We start from the raw sequence: 19,123 nt of genomic DNA, 5'->3' as shown, positions 1-19,123 counted from the left end.
TGTTTACAGGACGGAGATAACGTCTTCGTGCGAAGATGTCCTCTGTGAAGATTGAAGTTGTTTGGAGAATCGTATTCTCGATCGGGTTATTCGCTGTTATTTATGCGCAACGCAAGGATTGGATGTATATGTGTTATGTGGAAAAGTAGACGCAAGGGCCATGTTCATAAATAGTGCGGCTATTACTCGAGAACACATGGTATGTAGGAGCGGGAACTTGTAAAGAAGGCTTTCCCGCGAGACACGCAGAGAAGAATGCTTTCTACTAAGAAGCGCGGTGCGTGTCAAGTTCCGAGCATCTTAGCCAATCAGACTGCGGCATTAGCCGATGAAACGACAGCGTGAACACGATGAGCCACGCCATTCTTAAGCTCTCATCGACGCTAGTCACAAAAGAATGAGAAAGCTCCAGTCACAGAAAACTTGAGAAAACCTGTTATGTTCATGCGGCTTGATTCGTTCATCGGCGATGTTATCGGCAAATGGACCTCTTCCAGAATGAAAGCGATCGGCGTGCAAAGCATCTTATACTACCAGAAATACGGGGTGTAATACGTACACCCCTTGTCCTATATAATACACCCCAAAACTTCAGTTCGACGTACAGTGCACTGACGTCCAGCAGAAGGTAGCAACTTTCACGAGCGGCTTGATAGCCGAATGCTTGAACTTTTTTAAAAAAGCCAATGTACGTGTTACTGTACACAAAATAAATAAATAATACTTGATTTTTATCGTAATGGAAAACACTCTGTTTTCTTTTTAAAGCCTCTGATACGTACTTTAACTGTTTAATAATTTATATCGCACCGTAATCAAGTCCCTCGTAAAAGTTGGGGCCGTCAGTTCGACGGCAGTGCGCTGTACGTCGAACTTAAGTTTTGTAGCGCACAATATGAGTCAAATGGGTGTAAGACTACACCCCTTTTTAGTGTATAGGTACACTCTTAGAAATAGGGGGTGTATAGTGGTACACCCCTTGTCCCATATGTAACAGCCCAAAACTACATTTGGGCGTTCAGTCCGTTGAGGTCGAGCTGGCGATGCCAACTTTTACGAGAAGCTTCATAGCTGTTGGATTTAACGTACTAAATAGCTAATGTGCGTATCAAGGTCTAGAAAACGAAAGTACCGAGGTTTCGCAGCAGGCTCAAAAAACCCTGAGAGTCTTACTGCGTACATTAGCTATTTTAATAAGTAGTATCGGTCGACTATCAAGCCGCTCTTGAAAGTTGGTATTGTCGGTTCCACGTCTGTGGAATGAACGTCGATTTTTTAATTTAGAGTGTTACATATGGCACAAGGGGTGTACCCTTGTCCCATATACACCCCCCATTTCTTAGTATGTATCGGTTGGTCACTACGTTTAGGCTTCGATTGGGCAACCTCACTCCACGACATTAGGTCAAGACCAAATACAGTGTTTGCATTTTCAAATATGTGACTTTTCTTCAATTCTCGTCTCTGTCTCCCAATTGCCGTTACCGTAGGAGTGCCCTACCGATACGCATAGAATGCTGGGGCAAGCTTGTCCGGGCTCACGACGTGCCGCACTTTGTGCGCAGGAAAACGCAGGACGACGATGGCACATGGCAAAAGTATGCTGGAGCTGTCACCCTCCGGCTTCTCAATGTCCTAGAGTTTCTCAATTATCCGCGAGCCGGGAGGGTCATGCATGGTAGCCAGGACGCCAGAGAGGAATGGGACGCGGAAGGTCGTACTCCTACTCCTTGCTAAGCCTACGCTCTTACGGCCGCTGGAGGTCTGTGTTTCAACGGAGGCTTTCACGAAGATGAGCACTGCAATGCGAGTAAGCGCAGGGTGGTACTGAGACGCGCTACTTGGTGAACGTGCGGATCGAAACCAAAACTACGCCACTCCTCTGCATCGTCAACCAAGTCCCATAATACAATACCCGCTTCGTTGCGTGCGAGACATTGTGGAATTTGTCTATAGCGCAGTTTACCTGGCTGAGATGCTCTGGACTGTGTAGGCGTTTCTTGAGCTCTGAGGGACTCAAGTACATAAACTCCCAATGCAAGCGCAAGCATGCCTTGAGCATGATTTTTGACTTGCTCGAGGTTTCCGCTAGAATGTATGTTTGCGCTTGAACGCATTCTCGTACAGCGAGGTAGCGCGTTATCCTGATTGAGAATAGTGAACGGTGAAGCAAGGGTGTTATAAAACTGGTGTACTAGTCTCAGTGCCCGTTCTCGGGGTTGCGATCAAATGCACGCAGTGAGTAGGCACGGCGATCGGCTTACGTAGTTCTTTGTTTACTTGACTTGGCCGTTGCGGCAATTTCGATCGCTCCCTGTGCCAGCAATATCGTAATTGTTTTGTCTTTCGCCGTGTGTGATATCTAGCGACGAGAGGGAAAGGCTGCTTACTGCATTGTGTGCGGAGCAATCCACGACGACGTTGGCAATGGCGGTGCGGAGACGATAGCAGACGACAGATCCGCAACCCGGCGACAACGAAACTGAAACTACCCGCTGACACGTTTCCTGCTCACAGAGTGCACCTGCACAGCTAGGGGCGCTGCTATTTGGCGTACTGCCCATTCGTATGACAGTGTCAAGATGTAAGGAGAGCTAGGGAACAACTCGCCAGCAACACCGAAATTGCTACGAGAGTTTAATGCGGACCTAATGTATATTATGTATATTTTCGACGCGAATTTCTCTGTTAAACCTCGCTCCACAAGATTCATCATTAGGCGCGAGCTTGTATGAGTAGAGCGAGATCATGCGCGATTCACGGTCGCAGGTACAACTTTGTAAGTAGAAAAGGCCTTCTAACCGTAGTGCCATACTCAGCACTTGTATTCACGGCGCGTGCTTTGCTCGCTTTCTTAATCGACGAATATGCGCGTGATGAGCCGTGAAGATCGATAGCATGGTGAGATGCTACCTTCACATCACAGTATTTTGCAAGTAAGAACCTCCTGTCCGGGGTGACCTTTAGCGTTCGTGCGCATGGAGGGTCCATTGCTCGCTTACCGAAGCACCGAAGCGACGAACAAGAGTGCGCTGGCCTCTAAAGATAGCACGCCGTGCTGTTAGTTTGTAAACATTGAAACGGTGCATAAGTAATGGAAGAATCTGTCAGCAACTGCTGACCGGCCTAATAAAACGTAAAACACCGACCACTTTAAGTGTTTTATCAAAAGGCTATCATCGGTTTCCTTTTAACTTCTTCGAAATAATTGTTTTTTTAGGGGCGAAGCTCCTTAAGGTGTATCCACACGACGGACCGGGCCGCGGACCGATTGATCACGTGATGCGCGGTCCGCGGGCCGCCCGGCTGAAATGACCATCCACACGGCGGACCAAAAGAGTCGGTCTAACCCTCGAGCTCACAGCTCCGCCAAACGCATGCAGTGAGCTGCTTTGAGGCTATTTGTAAGGAGCCAAGATGGAGGTTGACCGAAAGAGACGTTTGGCCGCGGTGGCCCTGGCGTTGACTATTGAGGACGAGGAAGACTTAAGTGAACCGAAAAGGGCATGCATCTATTGTCCCACACGGCGGGGAATCGCTCCACGAGCGCGATGAAGTAAAAAGTTGCATCGTCGCACCATGCCGCCATCGTCGTACAACAAAAGGTTCCTCTTCTTCGTCTTCAACAGTTGGCACCAAAAGAACACGACTTTGGATTTGGATTCCAATCCAAACAGCAAAAGTCAGCTTGTTGCCAGACTTAGCACTTCAATAATTCTAAAAACGCCGCGGTCCGCCGCCAAGGTCCGGGCGAGAAAAGTGCTTGGCATTTCTCACAAGCGCGGGCCGCGGACCGCCGGCGGACCTCGAAAACCGGTGACGTAAGGTCACGTGATGCGCGGCCCGCGGACCAAAACAGCAATTTGGTCCGTCGTGTGGATACACCTTTAAGGTGTATCCACACGACGGACCGGGCCGCGGACCGATTGATCACGTGGTGCGCGGCCCGCGGGCCGCCCGGCTGCAATCAGCATCCACACGGCGGACCAAAAGAGCAGACGACAGAGCGAACGGGCCGGTCTAACCCTCGACCTCACAGCTCCGTCAAACGCATGCAGCGAGCTGCTTTGAGGCTATTTGTAAGGAGCCAAGATGGAGGTTGAACGAAAGAGACGTTCGGCCGCGGTGGCCCTGGCGTTGACTATTGAGGACGAGGAAGACTTAAGTGAACCCAAAAAGGGCATGCAACTATCGTCCCACAAAGCGTGAAATACTCCACGAGCGCGATGAAGTAAAAAGTTGCATTGTCGCACCATGCCACCATCGTCGCACAACAAAACGTTCGTCTTCTTCGTCTTCAACAGTTGGCGCCAAAAGAAAACGACTGTGGACTTGGATTCCTATCCAAACAACAAAAGTCAGCTTGTTGCCAGACTTAGCGCTCCAATTATACTAAAAACGGCGCGGTCCGCCGCCAAGGTCCGGGCGAGAAAGTCGCTTGGCATTTCTCAGAAGCGCGGGCCGCGGACCGCCGGCGGACCTCGAAAACCGGTGACGTAAGATCACGTGATGCGCGGCCCGCGGACCAAAACGGCAATTTGGTCCGTCGTGTGGATACACCTTTAGGGGCTAGCCATGTCCGTATGTCCGTCTGATGTCCGGCGTCGGGTGCTCGTGCACACGAGCACGTGAGCACGTGCTCCAGTGCTCGTATAGGGCAAAAAAAAAAATACAACAACCGCATCTCTACGTGGTGAATGATCTTGATTGGGGCGAAGCTCTGGGCCCGTTTGCTCAAAGCCGGTTAACTTTAACCGCGGTTAAAAGTTAACCGCCCTTCCCTACTAGATACCTACAAGTACATAGCCAAGTTTGACAAGGGCTGGATGAGCGATAGTTCCTGTTTTATTATGGGGTGGTAGCTGGTGTCACCTACTGGCTGTAGCGAATATACATGGCTTCCGTGGATAGGTTCCCGAAATGGGGGGACCCAAAAAATGCGCGCTGCTTGGTTTTCGCGACGCAGCGCGGCATAGATTTGAGCTTAAGAAACAATTTTTATTGCTCGTGGTAGAAACAGTCGGCAAGGTAAAACTAAATTCACCCTTCTTGTTGAAATTTTCTAAATATTTGGCTGTATGAAGTGAAGAAAAGCATCGTTGAAATTTCCTTCCGAGTTCGAAAGAGGACGACGAAGTTGAGCCCTAGAAACGATGAGAAAGAAGTCAGCAGTAAAAGGCGGCGGTACACCGGCAGCATGGTTGGCCAGCATGTAAGAACTGTATATAACACCATCATAAATTGAAGAACCTGCAACTCGGCTCCACTGAAAATTGACCTATTAGTAAATTACCCGAACATCGAGAAGAACGCTGGAAGTGTAATTCTACGATCCGCGCGCGTTGGCCTTCCACTTATAAAAGATTTGAAGTAAATAATCATAATAAATCTTTGACGAACGCGCGTGCACGGCAAAGTTTGTTTTAGGTTTTTTGCTTCAGAACAGTTATTACTCAGACGCCAGCAGGTGCAGCGCGTGTAACTACACTCGTAGCATGCACCTCGGTGCTTCAGAAATTTAGCAAAAGGTCTATCGGAACGCTCTCTGCTTTTGTGTGCTATCAATACCCGGCCGATTGAGTCAAGGCAATCCACTTTCCAAAGACGTTGCCAGGCCGAAAACTATAGCGTTCACTTAGGCTTAGGAATGGCCAGAGTCGAAAGTCTATCTAAAAAATGCGGCGAGGTCATTGCTCATGCTTTGCGCTTTAAGTGAGGTAAGGCAACGCGAAAACCTCCTGCAGCATTCATTGCTGACTAACACGCCCGCTGCTGCAGCTACTACGACGTATTAGTTCCAAAGCGAGCGGCGCTCACTCACCGGGGCACCGCCATGTTTCCCCGCCGTCCTTACTCTGCCGGTCACGTGACCCAAAATTCACCCCCGTAGGGAAATCCGGTTAACCGCGGTTAGTTAACCAGCTTGGAGCAAACGGGTCCTGGTGGTGCTTGTCTGCGTAGACGGTGAGCCGCAGCATGCCGAGCCTTTCGTTCGTTTTCATCCATGTCAGAAAGAGAATGTGTGGTATGGAACGTGGTTATATACGCATTGGAGCATTTGACCACAGCGTGACATGGATGAAAACGAACGAAAGGTTCGGCATGCTGCGGCTCATCGTCTACGCGGACAAGCATCACCAGAGCTTCGCCCCAATCAACATCATTCACCACGTGGAGATGTTTTTTTTTTTTTTTCCGCCGACGTTGCACGCGCCCCGGCGTATGTTCCCCTGCTTCCGCCTCCTTCTCCTCCTTTCATTTCAGAGCGCAGCTCTTAGGGGCCCGTTCCCGGCTTGAGCGGCGTCGGCGTCGGCGTCGGCGTCGCCGTCGGCGTCGGCGTAACCGCAACTCTCGTAACCCTCGTGAGGGTTACGAGGGTTAATCTCATGAGGGTTACTGTCACGAGGATCACGAGGGCCACGAGGGTTACTTACCCTCGTAACCCTCACGAGGGTTACGAGGGTTAGTTACCCTCAAAAGTGTTACCTTCACGAGGGTTACCCTCCACGAGGGTTACTTACCCTCGTAACCCTCACGAGGGTTACGAGGGTTAGTTAGCCTCAAAAGGGTTACCTCACGAGGGTTACCCTCACGAGGGTTACCCTCACCAGGGTCACGAGGGTTATGAGAGTTACCCTCACGAGGGTCACGAGAGTTACCCTCACGAGGGTCACGAGAGTTACCCTCACGAGGGTCACGAGAGTTGCCCTCACGAGGGTCACGAGAGTTGCCCTCACAAGGGTTACTAGGGTTACCCTCACGAGGGTCACGATGGTTACCCAGGTCACGTGACCCCGGGGGGGTCACGTGACCTGGGGATACCCCCCGAGGTCACGTGACCTCCGTAGACGTCATAGCCACTGATGACGTCATCAGTGACGTCACTGATGACGTCACCGGCATCCGCATCGTCATCGTCATCATCACTGATGACGTCATCAGTGACGTCACTGATGACGTCACCGGCATCCGCATCGTCATCATCACTGATGGCGTCATCAGTGACGTCACTGATGACGTCATCGGCATCGTCACGTGGCCCCAGGTCACGTGACCCCCCCCGACGTCACGTGACGCCCCAAGGTCACGTGACTTCCCGCCCCCCGAGGTCACTTGACCCCCCCCCCCCCAGTACCCTTCCCTCCTCCTCCTCAAGAGCTGCACTCTAATTCGACGTTGCAGGGAGTTGTAAACGGCTTTGATTTTAGAGCGCAGCTCTTAGGCGCCCGTTTCCGGCTTGAGCGGCGTCGCCGTCGCCGTCGCCGTCGGCGTCGCCGTCGGCGTAACCGCGCGGTCCATTATGGGTAAATTTCCCCGCTAAATCTAGCGGAAACAATTTCCCCGCTAAATCTAGCGGAAAAAATTTCCCCGCTAAATCTAGCGAAAAAAATTTCCCCACTAAATCTAGCGGAAAAAATTTCCCCACTAAATCTAGCGGAAAAAATTTCCCCGCTAAATCTAGTGGAAAAATTTCCCCGTCAAATCTAGCGGAAAAAATTTCCCCGCTAAATCTAGCGGAACAGTTTCCCCGCTAAATCTAGCGGAAAAATTTCCCCGCTAAATCTAGCGGAAACATTTACCCGCTATATCTAGCGGAAAAAATTTCCCCGCTAAATCTAGCGGAAAAAAGTTCCCCGCTAAATCTAGCGGAAACAATTTCCCCGCTAAATCTAGCGGAAAAAGTTTCCCCGCTAAATCTAGCGGAAAAATTTCTCCGCTAAATCTAGCGGAAAAAAATTCCCCGCTAAATTTAGCAGAAAACTTTCCCCGCTAAATCTAGCGGAAAAAATTTCCCCGCTAAATCTAGCGGAAAAAATTTCCCCGCTAAATCTAGCGGAAAACTTTCCCCGCTAAATCTGGCGGAAAAAATTTCCCCGCTTAATCTAGCGGAAAAATTTAGGTCACGTGACCCGCGGGGTCACGTGACCTGTGGTCCGCGACCCCCTCCCGAGGTCACGTGACCTCTGAGGGGGCACGTGTTTGCCCCCACGTGACCCCACCAAGGTCACGTGCCCTCGGGGGGGGGGGTCACGACCCCCCCCCCCCCCCCGAGAACACGTGGCCCTCAGCACCCTCCCCTCCTCCTCCTCAAGAGCTGCGCTCCAATTCGGCGTTACAGGGAGTGGTAAACGACTTTCACTTTTGTTTTCCCATGCGACGACGCGGCGCGCGCGGTGCAGCTATTTTGCAAATTCAGTCACGTGACAAGCAAAGCATCCAGGGCAATGCAAGAAAGCCGGCGCTACGGCCACATGCCGAGGATGAACGCGCAACTCTGCTGTCGTATGTAGGTAGTATCTAGGAGCTCTAACACACTCGACCACCGATCCCAATCCGTATGCAGGAACTCTAAAGATCCTGTCACACTGAGGCAACACGACGGCAGCAGCAACACAACACGTTGTCCAACAGTGGGGCAACTTGTTGCTGGCTACCGTGGTGTCCGACAAACCTGTCACATCGCGGACAGCAGCACGAAAAGGACGACAACAAAAATGTTGCGTCGGTAATACAGCTTTCGGGAACAAAAACAGCAGCAACTTGCGTTGGACAACGTGTGTTGCCCTGGTCGCTGGCCGAGAGAATTTCGGGCCGGCAACACGACGACACAGATGGCTTCGATGGTAGAGATAGTTTCTTATTAAAAACGTCTCACTCAAATAAAGGCTCATAAAGCCTTATTTAACAATTAAGGATGGCGCGCACCTAAAATAATTTTATGAATGTTTTCACTGGGTAATTACGGAATTTGATTGTCGAAATGGTCACAACTATGATTGTGAACGTTAAAACTGGTGTAGAAATTAGAGCTGCCGAGAGACCAGCTAACATTACTGCTAGTGAACAAAATGTCACGCCTAATCACCCGTTGATAAAGTATAATAACAATAATCCGGGAAAGCAAAGATTAAAAATCGAAAGATAAAAACGACCACTTTCGTCATGATTGTTGGTGTTTGGAATTAGGAGACAGCCGCTATGAGACGACACCTGATTCGTTTCAAAAATACCCAGGACGTTTTGGGAAATGAAGCAATCACATAGCTGGCGATTTGCAAATAGACAGCGTTGAAAAATATTTATTCTACCGAATGTTATGAAGGCCAATCATGTCGGTGTCGCAGTTTGTAAGCACTCTCAGGTTCTGAAAACAATAACTTTGTATGAACGGAGAACGTTAAAAAAATAACGTATGTAAATTTAAAGGGGGAAAAAAGCAGCAAGAAATTGAGTAACAAGGTTGTCAGAGGCTCCGAGAAAACGTGGACCTATTCCAGGCAGGCCAGCACGTTTCGTAATTTAGTTTATTGAATTTAGAAGCTTCAGTTCCAGCTTCCCAATAGAAGAGGAGGGTCGTCTGCCGTTTTATGGTCGGTAAATGTTGGAACTCACAGTCTTGCTTTTCCAGACAGGCTTGGAAGTCTATCTCGTCGCTCTGCCTGCAGGCCGGCTGCAGGTCTTGGAGGCTTTGCGCCTGCCCCAGGGAAGCAGAGAAGACAAATGGGCGATCGGCAGTGGGGTCGGCCTCTCCCGGACGACAAGGCCGTAGAGGCAGGTTGTCTACGTCACCTTCGGGAGGTGGAGCGGAAAGTGGACAGGCGTGTTCGTCCTCACTGACTGAGTCCTAGCCTACCTACGACACAGTGTCCACTCTATGCCCGCTCTGGCCCCTAGAAGCTGACGTAGATAAAGCACTACCGAATTCTTATGAATATGCGGTGTTGGTTGGACTCATTACAGGTAGACAGAGCACGTCATGCCAAACACATGGAAAGAGCGAAAACACATGCTAAATTTCACTATATTTTACGACAGAAGTGTACAAACAGGAGGAAATGTCGCATTGCAATGATGTTAATGCAATGGATACAAAGGTTCTAGCGATCTGGATAAGAATTGCGATAATAATCCCTTGAGAAGGGGAACAAAGGGGGCAAAGTAAAACAACAAATATTCAAACATAGCTAGGTGACTGGTGCGTGACTAAAAAAATCCACCTGGTCCTGGTGTCGAACCAGGAATCTCTGGATATTCGTGCTTGTCCTTTGTCCCCCTTATTCCCCTTATACAGAGATTATTATCGCTATAAATGTGGCACCACTTTATAACTGTCGACTTGACACTGGCAGTGGGCCCCACGTTACAGTTTCAAGAAAATGACACCACATCTTTGGGGTTACCGCCGTTTTCTCGTGCTTTTTGATAAGTTAAGTATTTTTAGACCCGGCTTCAGCGCTCGTTGCTGTATTGGTAGTGATGTTGAAAATCGAGTGTGGCGCGTCTGTGTTTCTAAATTGCCGCCATAGTCACCAGTTTTGCTTACTTGAGTGACCCAGCTGTCAAAGAAACGAGTTAAAGCTGCATAATATCTCATTACAAATCACAAACATAAAGACACGTGCATGCAATGGTTCTTGCAAGCCCTGTATTTTAGGCTGGAGGTGATTTGCGGCAGCTAAATTCAGGCGTCGCTTGTAGTAATTATGTAGTCGGGTGAAGGATTACAGTTGTTTATAAGAACGGGTAGAATGACAGTGTACGAGTCTATGACGCATTGTATTACATTTCAATAATTCTATTAGTCTTACTCAAAGCAAGGAAAAACACTAGTTTTTATCGATGTTTGTTGTACACATGAACGCACCGCACGCTCAAAACACATTGACTATTAAAAGTCCATATCACCAATTAGTAAATTGTCTTGTATTTGCATCCTATTTGTTTTGGACCACAATATGCTCTCGGTATCTTTGGAATTATGGTACACACTTTTTGTTATTGAAAAAAACCAATTTTGGCGACATTATAATTGCGCAAATATGAAAAATCATGCACTTTAAAACTCGTAACTCAAAGTACGGGCAGTGCCCCCAGGAACGGAAACCGTGTCGTGTTCACAGAACTTGTAACCTACGCGTCGACGTATGCTTAGAATAAGCCTGGACCATGCTTGAACGTAACGTCAGCCGTTCGATAGGGTGCCAAATCTTCGGAATTTAAAGATGCCCTGAGCAGGTTCCTGAAATCGCCTAAATACGGCGTATAGTTTACTCTGCTGGCTCAAAGCATACTAGAATCCCTACATCGTGACGATACGTGGCCGATTCCACTATTAAAAAAGCAATCAAACATCGCAACATACTGACCTCATCTCCGGCGATGGGAGGAGCATGTTCCGAACCACGACCACGGTCAGCCATTAGCTAGCGAAGGATCTTCGCACCTTCGACCGGTGGAACCATAGAGTTATTATAATGTACGCTAGAGGTTCAACTGGCGCTAGTGTCTATGCGACTTCCGTGACGCAAATTGAAGCAGACAGCAACCAGTCTACTTTTCCAGTCTTCCTGTGTATTCATATGGGAAAGCGCGCGTGCATTTTGTCTCTTCGCCGGAAAATAACACGGAACACTTTGGTTATTTGGGTCGTACCGAATAGTATGTACCTTGATTAACACTGTAAAAGTGTAATTGCTTTAGTTAGCGCATTTTTCTTCATCAGTGACCTATGTTTAACTTCGCTACATTTGAGTCCCAAACGTGTGTTCTGCAGCAGGTGTGTAAAAACAAGCGACGATTCGAAGCAAAATTACAATCGAAAGGAATGTAGAGTGTGTTCAAGGCTCGCCAGCAATCCGGTGACGCTTATATATTGATAATATGCCAGTCCTGTCACTATATAAAAATGACCCCGTCGTGCATGAGCAGATAAAAACATTCAAAACGTAGAGAATAAAGTTCGTGGGCTATAAAAGTTGTCTGTTCGTATTGCTTTCTCTGCCGGGCAGCTTTTATCGGGCACTTGTTCTCAAAGATTTCGAGCGTGCGAGTGATATTTTGAACGTAGAACAAGCAGCTTCGCTCAGAGCAGAAAGAATAAAACGGTACTTACTTATTTAAAATAGGAATAGATTACGTGGCCTTCAATTAATTTTGATCGTATATGCACGTGTAGTTACTGATCTGGTGTTACTGCGTAGTTTTTGCCGTCTTTCTTAATTTCCAGATGTTCTTCGTTCGTTTGGCACGTATATCCCCCACGCTGAAAAGCGCCGACGTCGTGTTCGCGCTAACAGTGTCCGACAGTGCACATAAATACACGTACGAAGCTGTTTTAGCACCGTCTTTAATGCGATGAATTTGAAAGAAAAACACCGTAACTGACCAATTATTTCGTCGGCCTGACTGAGAAATGTTCCAAGCTACCTAGTACGTACGAATTATTCGGGATATTTACTCTTATGATCGAGCGCAGAGAGAAAATGCACTCACTTTTTCCCATAGAAATGCATTACCGGAAGTCAATGTTCGACTGGTTGCTGTCTGCTTCAATTTGCGTCAGCACACTAGCGCCACTTGAACCTCTAGCGTACATTATAATAGAGAGTTTTAGTAGATCGTTCCGATACCTCCGATAGCCCCGATAACGATACTATGCATGCTCAAGGGAGGCGGTGGCGGAGTATCGGGTATCGTTATCGGAGGTATCGGAACGATTTACTAAAACTCTCTAATAACTCTATGGGTGGAACCGTGGAGTGATATCTCGAATGCGTGCGGCTCGTTGCCTATACAGCCGGGACTACAATTCATGCCAGCGAGCGCGCGCTCAAGAGCTGACGACCGGACACATCACTCCCGCGAGAAAAATACATTGTGCGTTGTTTCTGAGACGCTTATTGCAGTATTATGTTCCCTCTCCGCGAAAAATTAACATTTTTCGACTACTCTTATTCGCTTTTATTATCTACAAATGCACAGACATTTAATGATAACAGCATATAGAATCTCAACGAAATGTAGCGTTCTCATTGGTCACATGTCGTCGTGGCTGTCGGAACAACGCGGTATGTTCGATCATTGATCGCTTTTTTAATAAAGAAATCGGCCGCGCATCGTTATGATTTATGAATTTCTAGAATTCTCAGAGCCCGCAGAGTGAGTTATCGCCATATTTAGGCGGCGTCAGAAACCTACAGAGCAAGGCACCTGTGACTTCGCCCAATCCAGACATTTGAAGCAATTGTTTTAAAGTTTCAACATTAAACTCGCGTTCATGTGCGACAGCGGGTGGCGCTCTCCTCCGTGTAATCGCGTACTTTAATATATAAAAAAAATGCCAAAAGTAATTTCGAAAGTTTGAAGCGAATAATGACCAGTCCTTAAAGCCCGACATAATTACAGAAGTCTTTGTATAAACACGAAAACGTTGCATTAAAATATAAACAGAATATAAAATGAGTGTTTTATTCGTCTAAAATTTGATTTTTTTATATGGGCGGGAGGAAAAGAGGGGGGAGGGGTGCATTTTCTTTTTCGGCGGGGAAAACGAGTTTGTTTTTCTGTAGCAGACGACACCCCCTGCTTTTGCCATGATCACAGCATTGGCGACCCCTCGCGGTGACTGCGTACCTTAAGTGAGGTCCTGGTACTCCGCGCGGGCGTTGAGGAAAGCGTTGAGGAAAGAGGAAAGTACAGCGAGAGCACCAGCGTTTAAAGCATGGAACGCTTTGTAACAAAACACAGTAATCCCAGAAATGTGTCTGTCTGCACGTCTGTCTGTGAATTTTTCTTTTACATTTAGCGGGAAATTGACGTCACGTCACGTGACGTAGACAGCAATTAAGTTTTCCCGCTAGATTTACCCAAAAATTCACGTCACCTGATTTATGCAAAAATTGAGTTTCACAGCTAAATGTAGCGGTGAAATGGTTGTTCTCCACTCCCGAAAACGACTGTTTAATACCTTCTAAACAAATTCGCACAATCCCTCCTGAAAATGCGTTTAAAATTTGCGATTTTCGGGCGTACCTGCGCAGGCAAAAAATGAAGTAAGGATCCGGGTGGCAAAATCCACGTGTCGCTGGTGGAAAATCAGGATCAGTTCGGGACCCATACCCAGATTTTCCGCCAGCAACGAGTCGATTTCGTCACCCGGATCCAAAATCCACTTCCCGCCGGCGCGGATCCGCCCGCGAATACGCAAGCGTAAACGCGCCATTAGGGGGACCGTAAAAGCGACCTGAATGTTCAGTTTAACGATTGAAATATACATCGCGTGTCTTCCAGGTAATGGTGACAAAGTTTGAACCCGAAGTTGCACTTGCGCGCCGCACACATTAATTCAGCAGATCCAGAAATAATCACACCGGGACTCATGACAAAGACTTGGCACACCCCTAAGTTCTAGTATAACATATCTCGGGTGTTCCCACTTGGCGGGATTGTAACGCGTTGACGATGAAGCTGATGCCACCTAGTGAGCATGATTGTGATTACGGTACCCTTGGCTGTTTATAGGCCCGTGACGTTGCGAGCGTGACGTCACGGGCAAATATCCCGAAATGTATCGCGCCGCCTCGATGAGTAATTTTTAAGCGCTTGCAGAATCCGTCGGTTGGACCGAACAATATATCCATGGCGCTGAAAATACAGCGTGTGATTATAGTTTACGGATATCATGGATCATATTTCAGTCGTTTCGAAGTGTTCAGGGGATATTTGAAGGTTCGATTATCTACCCCTTTAGATATTGCATTCCATGCACTGGACTTTCTGGAGTTAAAGGTCGTTGTCAATTTTATTCTATGCCAACAACAACAGAAATAGACCTATTGCTAAATTACCCAAGCTTCAAAGAAAATATAGGGATTGTTGTTCTACGTGCTACGCGCGCATGCCTTCCCCGTATAAACGATTCGAAGTAAATAACCAAAATAAAGCTTTGACGAACGCGGGTTCAAGATGCAATTTGTTTTAGGCTTTTGTGTTAGAAAAGTTACTACTGCTGAGGCCAGCGTGTGCGGCGCGTCGAACACCAATCCCTGCATTCTCCTTGATGCTAGGGTAATTTAGCAATAGGTATAGTAGGAAATAAATAGCACGAGAGACCAACGGGTGCTAACCGAAAGGTCCACATTCAATATGTTCGTGAATGACCTCCGACAAAGCTTCAATCATTACAAAGCTTCAGGTTTAAGCCAACTGTGCATTTCGGAGCAGAAGTGTGCTGAGGACATACCTTTAGGCAGGCCAGCTGGCATTTCTTGAGCTTGGGCTTGTGGCAGCAGGGTCGGCCGAACCAGCCGTCTCCACGGTTGATGTCTGTGCATGGGAGGAGCAGGAAGCGTCGAGTTCAGATTCAAGCATTTCATTTAAAGCGACGCTTAAAGGATATATTTAAACTTGCACGACCTACGGGCGCTGCTTCTACAGTCTTAAGAAATGCGTGTGGAGTAAACAGCATGTCACTCAATCAGATTACCGCATCGGCCCATAAGAAAGAACGCGAAGCACAACGCGCACAACACTGCCATCACGATGTTGCTGCTATGTTGCTGACACCCAGAAATACAGAACCACGTTGACTGCCGAACTCAGCACAGAAGGCACCAAGGCACCCTGTAGCAAAACCTGCCTGTTTTGGACACAGTTTAAGCGATTTCCATAACGTCGTCAACGTCGATACATCCGCTGTGGACACGTCGTTTCGCGTGGTCCGCATGGCTCCGCGTGGGTTTGGCAATCCGGAGACGGCCATCTTAGCCCATTGTACGAAGCACTGATGGCACCGCTCCAGAACTTCACTGTTCCTAGAGGCTGCATTTGCTCGTTTGACAAAATTAGTGCTTAAAACGTCAATGCAACCGAAATTTTCTGCACGTTTGGACTGGGAGACGAAATACCAGCGGCCATCGCTGCCGCTGAAGCTCAATCCACTCAACAACATTTGTTAAACAATGTGTGCGACGTGCTCGAAAACCGAATCCGAAAAAAGATGAGTTGGGAGGGCTGGAGCTTTCTCCCGTCTGCCTGGAGAAGGAGAAAAACGTATCGTTCCTCTCTTCTTCTCGTGTCCGCTTGGGGGCGCGTGAGTAGAAGGGAAGAAAATGCGCCGTCGCTACCTTTTAGAACGCAGCTCTTAGGCGCCCGTTTCCGGCTTGAGCGGCGACGCCGTCGGCGTGACCATGCTTTGCATTATGGGAAGTTCCCATAGTGACGTCACACCTCGTACAAAAATGTCCCGTATTGCCCTGATATATTTCATATATGGCCATATATGATAATATAAGGAGTCAAATATGGCCATATACCGCTATATAAGGGATCAAGTAAGGCCAGATATCGCCATATAAGTGGGCGAATACTGCCATATGTGGCTATATAAGTGCGTAACCACGGCCATATATTGTCATCGCAGTATAAAAGTTAAAAAACAGCCACATTTAGGCCGTTCACGACATACATATATGGGTAAAAATATATCCGTTGATTATGATATATGGGCCCGTTTCAGTCGTGCAAGCAAAAAGTCAAATGTACTCGCCGAGAAACTAGTTGATTGATCGATATTACATGAGTCTCATGTAATTGGTTAACTATTGTTAACATCCTTAAAGTGAAGTTATTGCAGATATTTTGACCAATTAATCAATTGCGCATTTTGAAGATTGAAAGACAAATGACATTTGGTTGTATGTTTGACGCGTGACAATATGACGAAGTGCATAAGATCGGAAAGCGAGTTAATCAAACGATGGATTTTAGATCGCAGCTCTTAGGCGCCCGTCTCCGCGTTAAGCGGTTATGGCGTCGCCATCGGCATCGGTGTAACCGCCCCGCTGAATTTAGCGGCAAATTGAATTGGTGCTTATGTCACGCGACGTCAATTTTCCCGCTAAACATAGAAGTGAAACTAATTTTGTTCATGTTTCCCAGCTAAATTTAGCGGGGAAACACGAACCGTTAGCTTACTGAAGATGCTTCGCCGTCCCGAATCCTTTTCCCTTCGAACCGCTGCGAAGCCGTTGCGCCCGGAGTACCCTACGCAGCACCTTTAAAAACCGTTTGTGCAGCATCGCAACCTTCCGTTTGCGAGCGTCGGGGATTCATCGTGTGTTGAAAGTCGGAAGATGTGCTCCTTGTGGTGTCTTTTATGTGTAACCCATTCGCAAAAGAAATGGAATTTATAAACGGGAACCTAAGAGCGTACACATAATTTTAAATGTATTGGTAATATATATATATATATATATATATATATATATATACAGTTTTTTTTTATTCTTACACATTTGTTTAAAAAAAACCGTGAAAGCCACACTAATGCGGTTTGTGCAGGTGGGTTATACGGCCAGGCGGACATTATGTGAGTGGCTAATCTTCGCGATAAGTCGGCTAATTGATTAAAATTCGTTAATTAACTTTTTAATTAGTGGAAATAGACATATGGTTCCAATTAGAAACTTGTAGAGCATCATGGAAAACCACTAAATCAAGTATTTTTGGAAGGATATAAGCCGGGACAGCATTTTACAGCGTTCTGTAAAAACGCTCCATTTGGACGCGTTTGTAGATTTCGGTTTCTTATCGGAGCGCATCTACGCGCCCGCGATCCTGCTCCCTGGTGCTCGCGGCGCGAAGCCACCTCCTCGCCTCCCTCGTAGAATGGAGGGAAGTACAGCGCACGTGTGTTGCGCGTCTCAGCCACTGGGGAGCAGGACCGCGGGCGCGGTGATGCGCTCCGATAAGAAACCGAAATCTAGAAACACGTCCAAATAGAGAGTTCTTACAGAACGCCGTAAAACGCTGCCCCGGCGTTATATCCTGCTAAAATTAGTTGATTTAGGGGTTTTCGATGGTGCTCAGCAATTTTCTGATTCAAACCATATGTTTATTTTCAGTAATTAAAAAGTTAATTAACGAATTTTAATTAATTAGTCGACTTATCGTAAAGATTAGCCACCCGCATACTGTCCGCCTGGCCGTATAATCCACCTGCACAAACCGCATTGGTGTAGCTTTCACGTTTTTTTTTAAACAAATGTGTAAGAATAAAAAAAAAACACCCTGTATATATATATATATATATATATATATATATATATATATATTTATATTACCAGTAAATCTGTGGACATCGTGCGAAAAAAATAGTCGCGCTTATTTTTTCATTTAATATTATAATTGGTTATACGGCGTAAAACACAGTATCTTCAAACTTGAATCGTTTTGGGTCACTTTCGGGCTGGACAGCTTCTTTGTAAGTTAAAAAGCTGGACTTCATAGAGCTGTTCTGTTCACTCGGTAGTGACAGCAGGGTAGACAATATGCATGTATTAGGCCAATCGTGTCTCCGGTTAGGGTCACGTGACTAAAGTCTAGAAGCTGGTGATAAGGCAAAGCACGGCACCTGCTTGGAGCCCAAGGCAACACATAGCATTCACTGCACTATCAACCTTGGGTGCAAGTGACAAATCCACTCGTTGTGGTCATTGATGCCCCAGAAGATAAGCCTTTTGTGTGTGCACTTCCGCTTGGCCTTTCCTTCTCTCCTTTTCCTTCTCTCCCTAAGTTTATAGCGTGGTAGAAGGTGATTACTTGCCGAACGAAACAACCGTAAACTTTTCATCGCTAGACTCCGCTCTCTGTGCGCAGGAAATGGCAAAAGCGTGGTCGCGTGGTGGGACGGATGACGCGTTAGCCGTTGGCAATATCAGAATGCCTGCTTGCGGATACGGACCTAGTTTGGCGTACGGCGCGCCCTGCGTGGCTGCTGTGGATTCTGCTTGTGTAGGAAACGCTATCTCGTTCGAAAAGTCCTACCCGTATATCGGCAACAAGCGATTTTTTCAAAGAAGCCCAAGAATTGTTTGTGATGCGTTTTGTGTTCGGGTTTACAAATGACAGATTGTGCTACATCGTGTTGAATCTTCACGGACACCTTCCTTCTCGTTTTTTTTGTGTTTGAGTGGATCTGCCGTGACCGTGTCGACATATATCTCGGATTACAGCTTTCAAGTCCGGTATCGTCAACGTAAGTGCGCAGCAACCTACTTCGGGACAATTGATCGTTTTCCTACAGGTACTATTCCACATTACCTTTAGAATTAGGCCGTGTCTATCGCTTGGTAGCCGGGACAATAATTTTCCCGAAATTCTACCAGCAGTCACCTGCCATTGGCCGTCTGAAATCATGTCACAACTGCAGGTAGAATACTGCATTTTTTATTCTCCCTGCGTTTCGTGATAACACGTTCCATGGCCACCTTCTCGTGGATACACGTTTCATGGACACACGTTTCGTCGACATTAACGTTTCATCGACATTTGTTACGCGAAT

At 47.2% G+C, this 19,123-nt stretch overlaps 1 protein-coding gene across 1 annotated transcript in view; it reads right to left on the bottom strand.

The window, feature by feature from the left end:
• The window catches only part of LOC8050492 (reversion-inducing cysteine-rich protein with Kazal motifs), a 231,124-nt gene that overhangs the window by 62,045 nt on the left and 149,956 nt on the right, over window positions 1-19,123 (bottom strand). Inside the window, exons 5-6 of the mRNA XM_040502511.2 lie at window positions 15,023-15,105; window positions 9,394-9,475 (exon numbers count right to left, since the gene is read on the bottom strand). Coding sequence (XP_040358445.1) covers window positions 9,394-9,475; window positions 15,023-15,105 — 165 coding nt within the window. The remainder of the gene's footprint in view (window positions 1-9,393; window positions 9,476-15,022; window positions 15,106-19,123) is intronic.

This window comes from Ixodes scapularis, unplaced genomic scaffold, assembly GCF_016920785.2.
Source record: "Ixodes scapularis isolate PalLabHiFi unplaced genomic scaffold, ASM1692078v2 PGA_scaffold5__190_contigs__length_132052651, whole genome shotgun sequence".
NCBI classification, from domain to species: domain Eukaryota; kingdom Metazoa; phylum Arthropoda; class Arachnida; order Ixodida; family Ixodidae; genus Ixodes; species Ixodes scapularis.
This window is presented reverse-complemented; position numbering and strand designations above follow the sequence as displayed.